This window comes from Tachypleus tridentatus, chromosome 10 (genome assembly GCF_004210375.1).
Source record: "Tachypleus tridentatus isolate NWPU-2018 chromosome 10, ASM421037v1, whole genome shotgun sequence".
NCBI lineage: Eukaryota > Metazoa > Arthropoda > Merostomata > Xiphosura > Limulidae > Tachypleus > Tachypleus tridentatus.
The window spans coordinates 116,688,598-116,705,179 of record NC_134834.1 but is presented as its reverse complement, the minus strand read 5'-3'; the positions used below and the strand labels follow the sequence as shown (position 1 = coordinate 116,705,179).

The window sequence follows — 16,582 nt, the reverse complement described above, 5'->3', positions numbered from 1 at the left end:
CACTAAATTAACTTAAAAACATTTAAAGCCAGCCCTTATCATTCAAATACTTATGGAACCTCTTCCATTTTGGTTGTTCCACACACTATACTAAATTAACTTAAAAACATTTAAAGCCAGCCCTTATCATTGAAATACTTATAAAACCTCTTCCATTTTGGTTGTTCCACACTCTATACTAAATTAACTTAAAAACATTTAAAGCCAGCCCTTATCATTCAAATACTTATGGAACCTCTTCCATTTTGGTTGTTCCACACCCAACACTAAATTAACTTAAAAACATTTAAAGCCAGCCCTTATCATTGAAATACTTATAAAACCTCTTCCATTTTGGTTGTTCCACACTCTATACTAAATTAACTTAAAAACATTTAAAGCCAGCCCTTATCATTCAAATACTTATGGAACCTCTTCCATTTTGGTTGTTCCACACTCTATACTAAATTAACTTAAAAACATTTAAAGCCAGCTCTTATCATTCAAATACTTATGGAACCTCTTCCATTTTGGTTGTTCCACACTCAACACTAAATTAACTTAAAAACATTTAAAGCCAGCCCTTATCATTCAAATACTTATGGAACCTCTTCCATTTTGGTTGTTCCACACTCAACACTAAATTAACTTAAAAACATTTAAAGCCAGCCCTTATCATTCAAATACTTATGGAACCTCTTCCATTTTGGTTGTTCCACACTCTATACTAAATTAACTTAAAAACATTTAAAGCCAGCCCTTATCATTCAAATACTTATGGAACCTCTTCCATTTTGGTTGTTCCACACTCAACACTAAATTAACTTAAAAACATTTAAAGCCAGCCCTTATCATTCAAATACTTATGGAACCTCTTCCATTTTGGTTGTTCCACACTCTATACTAAATTAACTTAAAAACATTTAAAGCCAGCCCTTATCATTCAAATACTTATGGAACCTCTTCCATTTTGGTTGTTCCACACTCTATACTAAATTAACTTAAAAACATTTAAAGCCAGCCCTTATCATTCAAATACTTATGGAACCTCTTCCATTTTGGTTGTTCCACACTCTATACTAAATTAACTTAAAAACATTTAAAGCCAGCCCTTATCATTCAAATACTTGTGGAACCTCTTCCATTTTGGTTGTTCCACACTCTATACTAAATTAACTTAAAAACATTTAAAGCCAGCCCTTATCATTCAAATACTTATGGAACCTCTTCCATTTTGGTTGTTCCACACTCTATACTAAATTAACTTAAAAACATTTAAAGCCAGCCCTTATCATTGAAATACTTGTGGAACCTCTTCCATTTTGGTTGTTCCACACTCAACACTAAATTAACTTAAAAACATTTAAAGCCAGCCCTTATCATTCAAATACTTATGGAACCTCTTCCATTTTGGTTGTTCCACACTCAACACTAAATTAACTTAAAAACATTTAAAGCCAGCCCTTATCATTCAAATACTTATGGAACCTCTTCCATTTTGGTTATTCCACACTCTATACTAAATTAACTTAAAAACATTTAAAGCCAGCCCTTATCATTGAAATACTTATAAAACCTCTTCCATTTTGGTTGTTCCACACTCAACACTAAATTAACTTAAAAACATTTAAAGCCAGCCCTTATCATTCAAATACTTATGGAACCTCTTCCATTTTGGTTATTCCACACTCAACACTAAATTAACTTAAAAACATTTAAAGCCAGCCCTTATCATTCAAATACTTATGGAACCTCTTCCATTTTGGTTGTTCCACACTCTATACTAAATTAACTTAAAACATTTAAAGCCAGCTCTTATCATTCAAATACTTATGGAACCTCTTCCATTTTGGTTGTTCCACACTCTATACTAAATTAACTTAAAAACATTTAAAGCCAGCCCTTATCATTCAAATACTTATAGAACCTCTTCCATTTTGGTTGTTCCACACTCTATACTAAATTAACTTAAAAACATTTAAAGCCAGCCCTTATCATTCAAATACTTATGGAACCTCTTCCATTTTGGTTGTTCCACACTCTATACTAAATTAACTTAAAACATTTAAAGCCAGCTCTTATCATTCAAATACTTATGGAACCTCTTCCATTTTGGTTGTTCCACACTCTATACTAAATTAACTTAAAAACATTTAAAGCCAGCCCTTATCATTCAAATACTTATGGAACCTCTTCCATTTTGGTTGTTCCACACTCTATACTAAATTAACTTAAAAACATTTAAAGCCAGCCCTTATCATTCAAATACTTATGGAACCTCTTCCATTTTGGTTGTTCCACACTCAACACTAAATTAACTTAAAACATTTAAAGCCAGCCCTTATCATTCAAATACTTATGGAACCTCTTCCATTTTGGTTGTTCCACACTCAACACTAAATTAACTTAAAAACATTTAAAGCCAGCCCTTATCATTCAAATACTTATGGAACCTCTTCCATTTTGGTTGTTCCACACTCTATACTAAATTAACTTAAAAACATTTAAAGCCAGCCCTTATCATTCAAATACTTATGGAACCTCTTCCATTTTGGTTGTTCCACACTCTATACTAAATTAACTTAAAAACATTTAAAGCCAGCCCTTATCATTCAAATACTTATGGAACCTCTTCCATTTTGGTTGTTCCACACTCTATACTAAATTAACTTAAAACATTTAAAGCCAGCCCTTATCATTCAAATACTTATGGAACCTCTTCCATTTTCGTTGTTCCACACTCTATACTAAATTAACTTAAAAACATTTAAAGCCAGCCCTTATCATTCAAATACTTATGGAACCTCTTCCATTTTAGTTGTTCCACACTCTATACTAATTTAACTTAAAAACATTTAAATCCAGCCCTTATCATTCAAATACTTATGGAACCTCTTCCATTTTGGTTGTTCCACACTCTATACTAAATTAACTTAAAAACATTTAAAGCCAGCCCTTATCATTGAAATACTTATAAAACCTCTTCCATTTTGGTTGTTCCACACACTATACTAAATTAACTTAAAAACATTTAAAGCCAGCTCTTATCATTCAAATACTTATGGAACCTCTTCCATTTTGGTTGTTCCACACTCTATACTAAATTAACTTAAAAGCATTTAAAGCCAGCTCTTATCATTCAAATACTTATGGAACCTCTTCCATTTTGGTTGTTCCACACTCTATACTAAATTAACTTAAAAGCATTTAAAGCCAGCTCTTATCATTCAAATACTTATGGAACCTCTTCCATTTTGGTTGTTCCACACTCTATACTAAATTAACTTAAAAGCATTTAAACCCAGCCCTTATCATTCAAATACTTATGGAACCTCTTCCATTTTGGTTGTTCCACACTCTATACTAAATTAACTTAAAAACATTTAAACCCAGCCCTTATCATTCAAATACTTATGGAACCTCTTCCATTTTGGTTGTTCCACACTCTATACTAAATTAACTTAAAAGCATTTAAAGCCAGCTCTTATCATTCAAATACTTATGAAGCTTTTCTTAAACTCATTTAAATTTACTGCCTCTAGAACGTTTGCAGGCAACCCATTTCAAAAGCCAACCACCCTGTTAGAAAAATAAAACTGTCTTATCTGAAGCTGACTCCTACACTCCCAAACTTTATAGTTGTTTCTCTTAGTCAGAATATTCTCACTATTAAATATGATGCATCAACACTATCAGTTTCCTTTACAATCTTAAACACCTCAGTCAAACTCACTTTTATTCATCTTGTTTCAAGAGAAAACAATTTGAAAGATTTCAGCCTCTCTTCGTAGGACGACCCCTTCATTTTGGGTATCGTTATAGTAACCCTACTCTGAACCCTTTCCAACAATTCATTGTATTTTCCAATGTAAGAAACACAGTATTCTAAATGTGGTTTAACCAGTGACCAGTACAAATAGATTACAATATATTTAGACTTAAATATTGAACATTTCTGTAGCTACAACTTAAAATCCTATTTGCCTTGCTGCTAATAAAAGCACACTGCTTGGATGACTTAAGAGACTGATCGACCGTCACACCACGATCCCTTTCTTTCATGACACTGTTAACGTTATTTTCATCCAAATTATATGTATAATTCAAATTATGATAGCTCACATACATTATCTTGCATTTGTCACAATTAAAACCAATCTGACATTCATTTTACCAACTTACAAAAGTATCTGAATTTGTTGTCAGCAACACTGAAGACCTTGAGTAAATTTAAGTAATTTATTGACTATTCCTTCCTTTATGTCATTGTTGTAAATCAAAAAGAACAAAGGTCCTACGACTGAGGTACACCACTTGTAACATTAATTCGGTTTGACTGAACTCTATTTATAACAACCCTTTGCATTCCTCCATCTAGCCACTCTTCTATCCAATTAGTTAACTTATCCCTCACACCTGTAGAGACTTTTTTTTTTCTTTTATGTGACACCTTGTCAGATACTTTCTGAAAATCCAAATAAAAATCTACATTTTTATCCTCATCTACATAAACAGTAACCTTTTCAATGATTGTCACAAGGTTTGTAAGACAAGATTTTCCCTTAATGAAACCTTATTGACTATCTAATAAAATTCTAAACTTTGCTAAATGGCTTTTGAAAGCATCTCTTAACAGTCTTTTCACGAATGATGTAATACTAATGGTCCAATAATTACTGGGATTTAATTTTAATTAATTAAAATCACTAATTTATGTCATAGCAGTCAGTTTAAATTTCTTAAATATTTCATGGTTTAATATAATATCTTAAACTCTTTGTGCTAAAACCTGGTTTTGTACTTAGAGTCAGGAATATATTTACTTTGAATGTTTAAAGATTTGGTCAGTGTCTCCAAGTAAGTCAGCCACCCAATTCAAAACAACTAATTCTTGTTGTACCTCTTCAAAACTTGTAACCAAAATATTATTATCCTTTATATCCATAAGGAACAAAACATCAAACCTAATAGATCAATGATCACTTGCAACAAGATCTTCCACAGTTACTGTCCTTTCAATCATTTCTATATTTAAAGTTAACAATAAACCTAAAATAGCATTGCTTCTAGTAAGTTCCTCGACTAATTGATTTAGAAAGTCAGTTTTCAAAAGCCTTTCTCCTTCATGGTTTGACTCAAGCACTTCCTAATCTCTATGCCTGAAATTAAAATCACCAATAATTATGACTTCATTAACAGCTGAAATCTCAATCTAACTATTAAGTTTCTCACTAATTTCCTCAATATTATTTGGTGGTCAGTAAGACATTTCCATAAAAAGTCTTTTCCCTTTATGTCCACTAAAAGAAACCCAAATGGATTCAATCTCATTGCTGTTATCTTTTAATACCTGTAACTAAGACAGGATACAATTCACATTTTACATATAAAGCCATGGCAATTTAGGTTTTAAATTTTGCAGCCTCCAAACGGGCTGGCAAAACAATCTGGGATGCTAAAAAACTTTTGTTTCCCTTCGACCCTGCACATGTTTAGTGTTTGTGCATTACAAAAGTAATAATGATAATAATGATACTTAAAGTAAGTCATGTGGGTAGGGAAGAACTGTGAAATGTCACGAAGTGCCAATACTTGGTGTGTATATATGACAGTACATACAGTTTGTTTTTATTATCTTGAATAATGACAGATTTCAATAACATTATATATGACGGTACATACAGTTTGTTTTTATTATTTTGAATAATGACAGATTTCAATAACATTATGTATGACGGTACATACAGTTGTTTTTTATTATCTTGAATAATGACAGATTTCAATAACATTATGTATGACGGTACATACAGTTGTTTTTTATTATCTTGAATAATGACAGATTTCAATAACATTATATATGACGGTACATACAGTTGTTTTTTATTATCTTGAATAATGACAGATTTCAATAACATTATATATGACGGTACATACAGTTGTTTTATATTATCTTGAATAATGACAGATTTCAATAACATTATATATAACGGTACATACAGTTGTTTTTTATTATCTTGAATAATGACAGATTTCAATAACATTATGTATGACGGTACATACAGTTTGTTTTTATTATCTTGAATAATAGCAGATTTAAATAACATTATGTATGACGGTACATACAGTTTGTTTTTATTATCTTGAATAATAGCAGATTTAAATAACATTATACATGATGGTACATACAGTTGTTTTATATTATCTTGAATAATGACAGATTTCAATAACATTATGTATGATGGTACATACAGTTTATTTATTATCTTGAATAATGACAGATTTCAATAACATTATATATGACGGTACATACAGTTGTTTTTTATTATCTTGAATAATGACAGATTTCAATAACATTATATATGACGGTACATACAGTTGTTTTTTATTATCTTGAATAATGACAGATTTCAATAACATTATATATAACGGTACATACAGTTGTTTTTTATTATCTTGAATAATGACAGATTTCAATAACATTATACATGATGGTACATACAGTTGTTTTTTATTATCTTGAATAATGACAGATTTCAATAACATTATGTATGACGGTACATACAGTTGTTTTATATTATCTTGAATAATGACAGATTTCAATAACATTATACATGATGGTACATACAGTTTGTTTTATATTATCTTGAATAATGACAGATTTCAATAACATTATGTATGATGGTACATACAGTTGTTTTTTATTATCTTGAATAATGAGAGGTTTCAATAACATTATGTATGACGGTACATACAGTTTGTTTTTATTATCTTGAATAATGAGAGGTTTCAGTAACATTATGTATGACGGTACATACAGTTGTTTTTTATTATCTTGAATAATGACAGATTTCAATAACATTATGTATGACGGTACATACAGCTATTTTTTATTATCTTGAATAATGACAGATTTCAATAACATTATGTATGATGGTACATACAGCTATTTTTTATTATCTTGAATAATGACAGATTTCAATAACATTATGTATGGTGGTACATACAGTTGTTTTTTATTCAGGTAAAAAAGATTCTTGAACTGTATGAGCAGCTTCAACAGAGAATGGGAGTTGTTATTGTTGGGCCTAGCGGCTCTGGTAAGTCAACTTTATGGAGAGTCCTGCTACAGTCATTGACAAGCATGAACCACACCATCAAGTATCATCTGATGAACCCAAAAGCTATTCCCCGAGTTCAGGTTAGTTTATTTTGTATTTTTCCATGTACCATCTGATGAGCACAAAACGTAGGGACAAATGTAAAAAGCCAGAGGAACCATTGTATTTAGACTTCAGGTACAATAATGTAAAGTTTCCAAACCTTTGTGGTATAAAATGTACCAGTTTTTATTTTTATCTTGAATGTCATATTTTGTAAAGTTTATTGTTTAAGTAAACAAGAGCATTGTACACCTGTTATTTTTAAATGTTGTTATTGTACATGTTTTTTATACACTAATAGATTAAATTATTTAGGACATTATTGTGAAATGTTTTTATTACTGATAGAGGGGCAGATGTATAATAATATAGTATAGGGTCCATCTCTGTATGTCCAAACGTTTTAAAAATAGTTGTCTTGTCTTTACAGCTGCTCGGACATATTGACATAGACACCAGGGAATGGCATGATGGAGTGCTGACTATAAGTGCCAGACAGGTTGTGAAAGAACCACAAGGTTGGTAAATTTGCTTAAAGTATTACAGTGACTAAAAACAGTTATGTCTGATGAAGTAAACATTGTTTAAAATTCAGGTTTCAAATCTCCTCTTTGTATTTTTATCAGATGTCCACTCGTGGATAATTTGTGATGGAGATATTGATCCTGAATGGATTGAATCACTAAACTCGGTTCTCGATGATAACCGCTTGTTAACCATGCCTTCAGGAGAACGAATTCAGTTTGGACCTAATGTTAACTTCCTGTTTGAAACACATGACCTGAGTTGTGCTTCTCCAGCCACAATCTCTCGAATGGGGATGATCTTTTTAAGGTAATGATAAAGCCACAATAGTTCTTAAAATTTTGAAGATTTAACAGCTCTTATATAGTACTATAGGCACAGCATTATTATTTGTAATTATTATAGACACATTAAGTGTGAAAACAACATTACAAAGTAAACACATTAGATGTATTCTTTGATGTTTGTGCTTGATGCTTAATTTTAAGTGAATGTTGAGGTTTAAATAATACAGTCGTGATAAGTCTTTGAAAAAGTTTGATAATGGACTGTGATGTTTTAGTAATAATGAAGTTTTGGCAGCGTGTCCATGATGGAATTCTTGTATTTTAAGAATGATTGGATGTAGTAATTTGGTTGTCTGATAGTGCTTGGCCTTGTTGGATTGGACAGGTTTGATAATATGGCTGTATTATTGGTTATTGGAATACCACTGTCTGATGGTGTTTGGCATTATGGGATTGGACAGGTTTGCACTTAATAATTTGTATTTAAGTAAATAATGCACCAAACAATATAGACCAATAACATGCAAAGAGTAGACACATTCCCATACCTCTGAAAATTCAATTAAGTTAGCTGTTAACTTTCTAATCAAACGATGTGTGTGCTCTTGAAATTGACATTTAACCATTCAGAAAATAATGTTAACAATATGTTATTTACTAGATAAAACACTTGACTTTCTACTGGTTATAGGTAATGTATAATTAAAGATAAGAGAAAACTATTAAAGATTCTGAAAGAAAGGGAGGGTCTGATTATCTACTTGATAGCTCTTTTACCAAACAAGGGAGGGTCTGATTATCTACTTGATAGCTCTTTTACCAAACAAGGGAGGGTCTGATTATCTACTTGATAGCTCTTTTACCAAACAAGGGAGGGTCTGATTATCTACTTGATAGCTCTTTTACCAAACAAGGGAGGGTCTGATTATCTACTTGATAGCTCTTTACCAAACAAGGGAGGGTCTGATTATCTACTTGATAGCTCTTTTACCAAACAAGGGAGGGTCTGATTATCTACTTGATAGCTCTTTACCAAACAAGGGAGGGTCTGATTATCTACTTGATAGCTTTTTTACCAAACAAGGGAGGGTCTGATTATCTACTTGATAGCTCTTTACCAAACAAGGGAGGGTCTGATTATCTACTTGATAGCTCTTTTACCAAACAAGGGAGGGTCTGATTATCTACTTGATAGCTCTTTTACCAAACAAGGGAGGGTCTGATTATCTACTTGATAGCTCTTTTACCAAACAAAATTAAAGACTATACAAAATGTGGTTTGTCTGAACAATGACAAGCTCACAGAGAGTAAGGTACACTTTCTTTTCTCAAGTAAAGGATACCTGTAGTGATATGGTTAAGGAAAAAACCTGTTATGTGCACTGTCGGATCTTTTTATGGGTTTGGTTGGTTTGACCAACCTTTTAACTAATATATGAAATTAGGAAATAAATATAAATTATATTTTTTTGTTTTAAAATGATTACATGTAATAATGCAAAAACACAAATGTTCAGTCTAAATAGCTTAAATGTCATAAAATTACACATCTGCATATATTTATTTATATTGACCTCTTAGCCATGCCTGGTTAACTTTACAGAAGTTGTAATGATATGGCACATGTGCACTTATGTTACCATATCCAAAAATATAAAACTGGCCTTTAGTCTATTGAAAGTGACTTGTCTTGGCTGTATTTTAGTGGACTTGCAATGGGTGAAATGGAGTCACATTTCAGTTAATATACATTGTATATATTTATACATTATTATTACTTACAAATAATTTCTGTAAAATGCAGTCACATTTCATTTATTATACATTGTATATATTTGTACATTATTGTTATTTACAAATAATTTCTCAAAATTATTTTTCTTAAAACATAGAACAGTAAATAAGAAGTACAGCAAACAATTATCTCTTGTAGTATGAACTTTTTTGTCATTTGCTGCTTACTGTTGGTTGTTAAGCCTTATCAAATTTTGCACATGGAGGATGAGAAACAAAATAATGTTTTTAGGGTGTATATATTTATTTGGAAACAACCAAAACTCATAAATTACTTTACAAAAAATACCAAAGAATTTCATAATAATTTATCAAGCTTAGCAAGTAAGCTGTATTTGGATCTAAAAAATATGTAAGTTTAAACACACTAATGTCTTACCTTACTTTTTGGAATCTAGCATGAGAAAAGAAGATTTACCTTGAATATACTATGCAGAGGTTGAGATAAAATTAGGGGGATATTCTTGGCTTTCTGCTGGTTATACACATATCACTGGGCAAAATAGATGTATATGGGCAAGTATTTTCAAAAATTAAAGAAATAGGCATGGCCACCTTAGTTGATTCAATAAATATATAATATCTCCAGAAATATAAAATATAGGAGGCTCTAATTTTGTATTCTAGCTTCTCAATATCAGTGATTGAGTTCCTAGTTTGTATGAAACTATGTATTTAGTATCAGAAATATAAAATATAGGAGGCTCTAATTTTGTATTCTAGCTTCTCAATATCAGTGATTGAGTTCCTAGTTTGTATGAAACTATGTATTTAGTATCAGAAATATAAAATATAGGAGGCTCTAATTTTGTATTCTAGCTTCTCAATATCAGTGATTGAGTTCCTAGTTTGTATGAAACTATGTATTTAGTATCAGAAATATAAAATATAGGAGGCTCTAATTTTGTATTCTAGCTTCTCAATATCAGTGATTGAGTTCCTAGTTTGTATGAAACTATGTATTTAGTATCAGAAATATAAAATATAGGAGGCTCTAATTTTGTATTCTAGCTTCTCAATATCAGTGATTGAGTTCCTAGTTTGTATGAAACTATGTATTTAGTATCAGAAATATAAAATATAGGAGGCTCTAATTTTGTATTCTAGCTTCTCAATATCAGTGATTGAGTTCCTAGTTTGTATGAAACTATGTATTTAGTATTTTGACATCACAAACATCTAATTTTTACCAGTGCTACATTCAACATTTAGGATTTTATTTTTAAATTAACTAGTGCATAATACTAAAATTTAAATTATTATCAACAGTTTGATACCAAACTCTGACGTAAATAGTAGTTCAGTAACATTTAAAATGTAAATCTACAAGTGCTATGATCTGGTATAAAGAGTTGGTAATTTGAAAGCTAATTCATTTTGAGCATCACTTTCCATTGATGAAGACAAGCATTATTCCTGATTCTAGTGATGAAGATACAGACATTAAGGCTGTGATTAGTTCCTGGTTACAACAACAACCTGATGATGGTCATCATCTCGAAACTTTTATTGAGGATTATTTCTACAAAGCTTTGGAATGGATTTTAAAACAGGTAACACATATTTATGTATGTAAGTTAATTTTAAGTGTGACAACAGTGTACTTTCAGTGAGGTAAAACTATTATTGTTAATAGATCAGTCAGACTTTGAAACTTAACCTAAGCTTAAGGGAGATAAAGACTGTATAATGTTGAATGTCAGACTTATTTCTTAGTAAATTAAAATTGTAGGGGAAAAAACTTGTTTGTGGAAAATAAGATTGAATTCATGTTCTATAAACCATGAATAAATTATATTGAATCTGATGAGATTTAAAGTTAAACTTTGTTGTATAACTGATCTGAAATGTTTGAATTTAGAAATGAAAGGTTGACTTCAAAAAAGTGTCTATTGTGTTGAAAATTTGATAAACACTGTTTATATCTAAATCCAAGTCATATACTTGTTGTAAAGAAGAATGTGACAGTCGAACAACCTAAATCCAAGTAATATGGTTTGTTTGCAGTAGAAGAGTTTTTCCAAATTAAACTGTAATTAATATGAAAAAACCTTATTACCATCTGTTTTTCTGAAACACATGTTTGCTGAACACATGATGGCTAAGTTGTAGAAATGTCAAACAAAGCTATGCAATATGTAAGAATTAATAACTTTTAGGAATAAAATGATGAAAGGATGTAGGGTGTTTATTTCAAACTGAAGATCTTAAAATTGATGATGAAAAGGTTTATAATTTTTATATTTTGTGTGTGAAGCTAATTTTTTAATTATAAGCTGTTATGATTATTCAACAGTTACAGTAAGTTTTACCATACATTGTATCTCATTAACTTAATTTGAATGTCAAGTACTTGTATTATCTGATTTCTTAATCACTGTAAATGTCTCTTTAAAATCTTTAACTTGTGTACTTAAGCTGTTTCATATTGTGAAAGAGTTTTATTTCAGAATGACTTTGTGGTCGATACTACATTAGTTGGGGTTGTTATGAATGGTCTCTCTCATTTGGTTGAGGTTCACAACAAACTTCAATTTGCTGTTGGATTATTGAGAGGCTTAGGAAGTAATCTTTCCAACATTTCAAAGGAAACCTTTGCAAAAGAGGTAAATAAAGTGTTTCACTACGATTGAACATTATAACAGTGATTAAGTTAGAGCAGGGTATTTCATCAAACAAATATCAAGATACTTTAGAGATGGTAAGGTTTTAACTTGTGATTGTTAAAAAGCTGTTTGGGCTATTATTTTGTGCTTGTAATTGTAGAGTTAATAAAATTATTTCAGCAGTGACTAAAAACAAGTGCAAACTGTGTTTATGAAACACCTTAAACTTGGATGAATGGATAGAGTTTAAACCAGTCTGCCCTGTTTTTTAACATTGAGGGCATGACACTTGTAATGTAAATTACAAACTAAATACTGACCTAAATGTTAAGTAATTTCTGTGAAATGATATTTATTAGATAGAAAATAGTTGAAGAATTATTATTACTTATATGATAATGCTTCTAAAATACAGGAATTTATATGTTAAGTAAAAGGTGAATGTACTTGTATCATAGCAGTGAGTAGCTTAAGTTGAAGTAATACAGATTTAGATGTACTTGTATCATAGGAGTGAGTAGCTTAAGTTGAAGTAATACAGATTTAGATGTACTTGTATCATAGGAGTGAGTAGCTTAAGTTGTAGTAACAAAGATTTAGATGTACTTGTATCATAGGAGTGAGTAGCTTAAGTTGAAGTAATACAGATTTAGATGTACTTGTATCATAGCAGTGAGTAGCTTAAGTTGAAGTAATACAGATTTAGATGTACTTGTATCATAGGAGTGAGTAGCTTAAGTTGAAGTAACAAAGATTTAGATGTACTTGTATCATAGCAGTGAGTAGCTTAAGTTGAAGTAATACAGATTTAGATGTACTTGTATCATAGGAGTGAGTAGCTTAAGTTGTAGTAACAAAGATTAAGATGTACTTGTATCATAGCAGTGAGTAGCTTAAGTTGAAGTAATACAGATTTAGATGTACTTGTATCATAGCAGTGAATAGCTTAAGTTGTAGTAACAAAGATTAAGATGTACTTGTATCATAGGAGTGAGTAGCTTAAGTTGTAGTAACAAAGATTTAGATGTACTTGTATCATAGGAGTGAGTAGCTTAAGTTGAAGTAACAAAGATTTAGATGTACTTGTATCATAGCAGTGAGTAGCTTAAGTTGTAGCAACAAAGATTTAGATGTACTTGTATCATAGGAGTGAGTAGCTTAAGTTGAAGTAACAAAGATTTAGATGTACTTGTATCATAGCAGTGAGTAGCTTAAGTTGTAGTAACAAAGATTTAGATGTACTTGTATCATAGGAGTGAGTAGCTTAAGTTGAAGTAACAAAGATTTAGATGTACTTGTATCATAGCAGTGAGTAGCTTAAGTTGTAGTAACAAAGATTTAGATGTACTTGTATCATAGGAGTGAGTAGCTTAAGTTGAAGTAATACAGATTTGGATGTACTTGTATCATAGCAGTGAGTAGCTTAAGTTGAAGTAATACAGATTTAGATGTATTTGTATCATAGGAGTGAGTAGCTTAATTTGAAGTAATACAGATTTAGATGTGCTTGTATCATAGGAGTGAATAGCTTAAGTTGAAGTAATACAGATTTAGATGTACTTGTATCATAGCAGTGAGTAGCTTAAGTTGAAGTAATACAGATTTAGTTGTACTTGTATCATAGGAGTGAGTAGCTTAAGTTTGTATCATAGGAGTGAGTAGCTTAAGTTGAAGTAATACAGATTTAGATGTACTTGTATCATATCAGTGAGTAGCTTAAGTTGAAGTAATAGAGATTTAGATGTACTTGTATCATAGGAGTGAGTAGCTTAAGTTAAAGTAATACAGATTTAGATGTACTTGTATCATAGGAGTGAGTAGCTTAAGTTGAAGTAATACAGATTTAGATGTACTTGTATCATAGCAGTGAGTAGCTTAAGTTGAAGTAATACAGATTTAGATGTACTTGTATCATAGGAGTGAGTAGCTTAAGTTGTAGTAACAAAGATTTAGATGTACTTGTATCATAGGAGTGAGTAGCTTAAGTTGAAGTAATACAGATTTAGATGTACTTGTATCATAGCAGTGAGTAGCTTAAGTTGTAGTAACAAAGATTTAGATGTACTTGTATCATAGCAGTGAGTAGCTTAAGTTGAAGTAATACAGATTTAGATGTACTTGTATCATAGCAGTGAGTAGCTTAAGTTGAAGTAATACAGATTTAGATGTACTTGTATCATATCAGTGAGTAGCTTAAGTTGAAGTAATACAGATTTGGATGTACTTGTATCATAGCAGTGAGTAGCTTAAGTTGAAGTAATACAGATTTAGATGTACTTGTATCATAGCAGTGAGTAGCTTAAGTTGAAGTAATACAGATTTAGATGTGCTTGTATCATAGCAGTGAGTAGCTTAAGTTGAAGTAATACATATTTAGATGTGCTTGTATCATAGGAGTGAATAGCTTAAGTTGAAGTAATACAGATTTAGATGTACTTGTATCATAGCAGTGAGTAGCTTAAGTTGAAGTAATACAGATTTAGATGTACTTGTATCATAGCAGTGAATAGCTTAAGTTGAAGTAATACAGATTTAGATGTGCTTGTAATCATAGGAGTGAGTAGCTTAAGTTGAAGTAATACAGATTTAGATGCACTTGTAATCATAGCAGTGAGTAGCTTAAGCTGAAGTAATACAGATTTAGATGTACTTGTATCATAGGAGTGAGTAGCTTAAGTTGTAGTAACAAAGATTTAGATGTACTTGTATCATAGGAGTGAGTAGCTTAAGTTGAAGTAATACAGATTTAGATGTACTTGTATCATAGCAGTGAGTAGCTTAAGTTGAAGTAATACAGATTTAGATGTACTTGTATCATAGCAGTGAGTAGCTTAAGTTGAAGTAATACAGATTTAGATGTACTTGTATCATATCAGTGAGTAGCTTAAGTTGAAGTAATACAGATTTGGATGTACTTGTATCATAGCAGTGAATAGCTTAAGTTGAAGTAATACAGATTTAGATGTACTAGTATCATAGCAGTGAGTACCTTAAGTTGAAGTAATACAGATTTGAATGTGCTTGTATCATAGGAGTGAGTAGCTTAAGTTGAAGTAATACAGATTTGGATGTACTTGTATCATAGGAGTGAATAGCTTAACTTGAAGTAATACAGATTTAGATGTACTTGTATCATAGCACTGAGTAGCTTAAGTTGAAGTAATACAGATTTAGATGTACTTGTATCATAGCAGTGAATAGCTTAGGTTGAAGTAATACAGATTTAGATGTACTTGTATCATATCAGTGAGTAGCTTAAGTTGTAGTAACAAAGATTTAGATGTACTTGTATCATAGCAGTGAGTAGCTTAAGTTGAAGTAATACAGATTTAGATGTACTTGTATCATAGGAGTGAGTAGCTTAAGTTGAAGTAATACAGATTTAGATGTACTTGTATCATAGGAGTGAGTAGCTTAAGTTGTAGTAACAAAGATTTAGATGTACTTGTATCATATCAGTGAGTAGCTTAAGTTGAAGTAATAGAGATTTAGATGTACTTGTATCATAGCAGTGAGTAGCTTAAGTTGAAGTAATACAGATTTAGATGTACTTGTATCATATCAGTGAGTAGCTTAAGTTGAAGTAACAAAGATTTAGATGTACTTGTATCATAGGAGTGAATAGCTTAAGTTGAAGTAATACAGATTTAGATGTACTTGTATCGTAGGAGTGAGTAGCTTAAGTTGAAGTAACAAAGATTTAGATGTACTTGTATCATAGGAGTGAGTAGCTTAAGTTGAAGTAATACAGATTAAGATGTACTTGTATCATAGCAGTGAGTAGCTTAAGTTGAAGTAATACAGATTTAGATGTACTTGTATCATATCAGTGAGTAGCTTAAGTTGAAGTAACAAAGATTTAGATGTACTTGTATCATAGGAGTGAATAGCTTAAGTTGAAGTAATACAGATTTAGATGTACTTGTATCGTAGGAGTGAGTAGCTTAAGTTGAAGTAATACAGATTTAGATGTGCTTGTATCATAGGAGTGAATAGCTTAAGTTGAAGTAATACAGATTTAGATGTACTTGTATCATAGGAGTGAGTAGCTTAAGTTGTAGTAACAAAGATTTAGATGTACTTGTATCATAGCAGTGAGTAGCTTAAGTTGAAGTAACAAAGATTTAGATGTACTTGTATCATAGCAGTGAGTAGCTTAAGTTGAAGTAATACAGATTTAGATGTACTTGTATCATATCAGTTAGTAGCTTAAGTTGTAGTAACAAAGATT

The 16,582-nt window shown here is 30.9% G+C and overlaps 1 protein-coding gene across 1 annotated transcript in view; it reads left to right on the top strand.

The window, feature by feature from the left end:
• Window positions 1-16,582, top strand: part of LOC143230147 (cytoplasmic dynein 2 heavy chain 1-like) — a 291,177-nt gene that overhangs the window by 121,067 nt on the left and 153,528 nt on the right. The window contains 5 exon segments of the mRNA XM_076463222.1: window positions 7,001-7,177; window positions 7,570-7,657; window positions 7,766-7,973; window positions 11,172-11,298; window positions 12,196-12,351. Coding sequence (XP_076319337.1) covers window positions 7,001-7,177; window positions 7,570-7,657; window positions 7,766-7,973; window positions 11,172-11,298; window positions 12,196-12,351 — 756 coding nt within the window.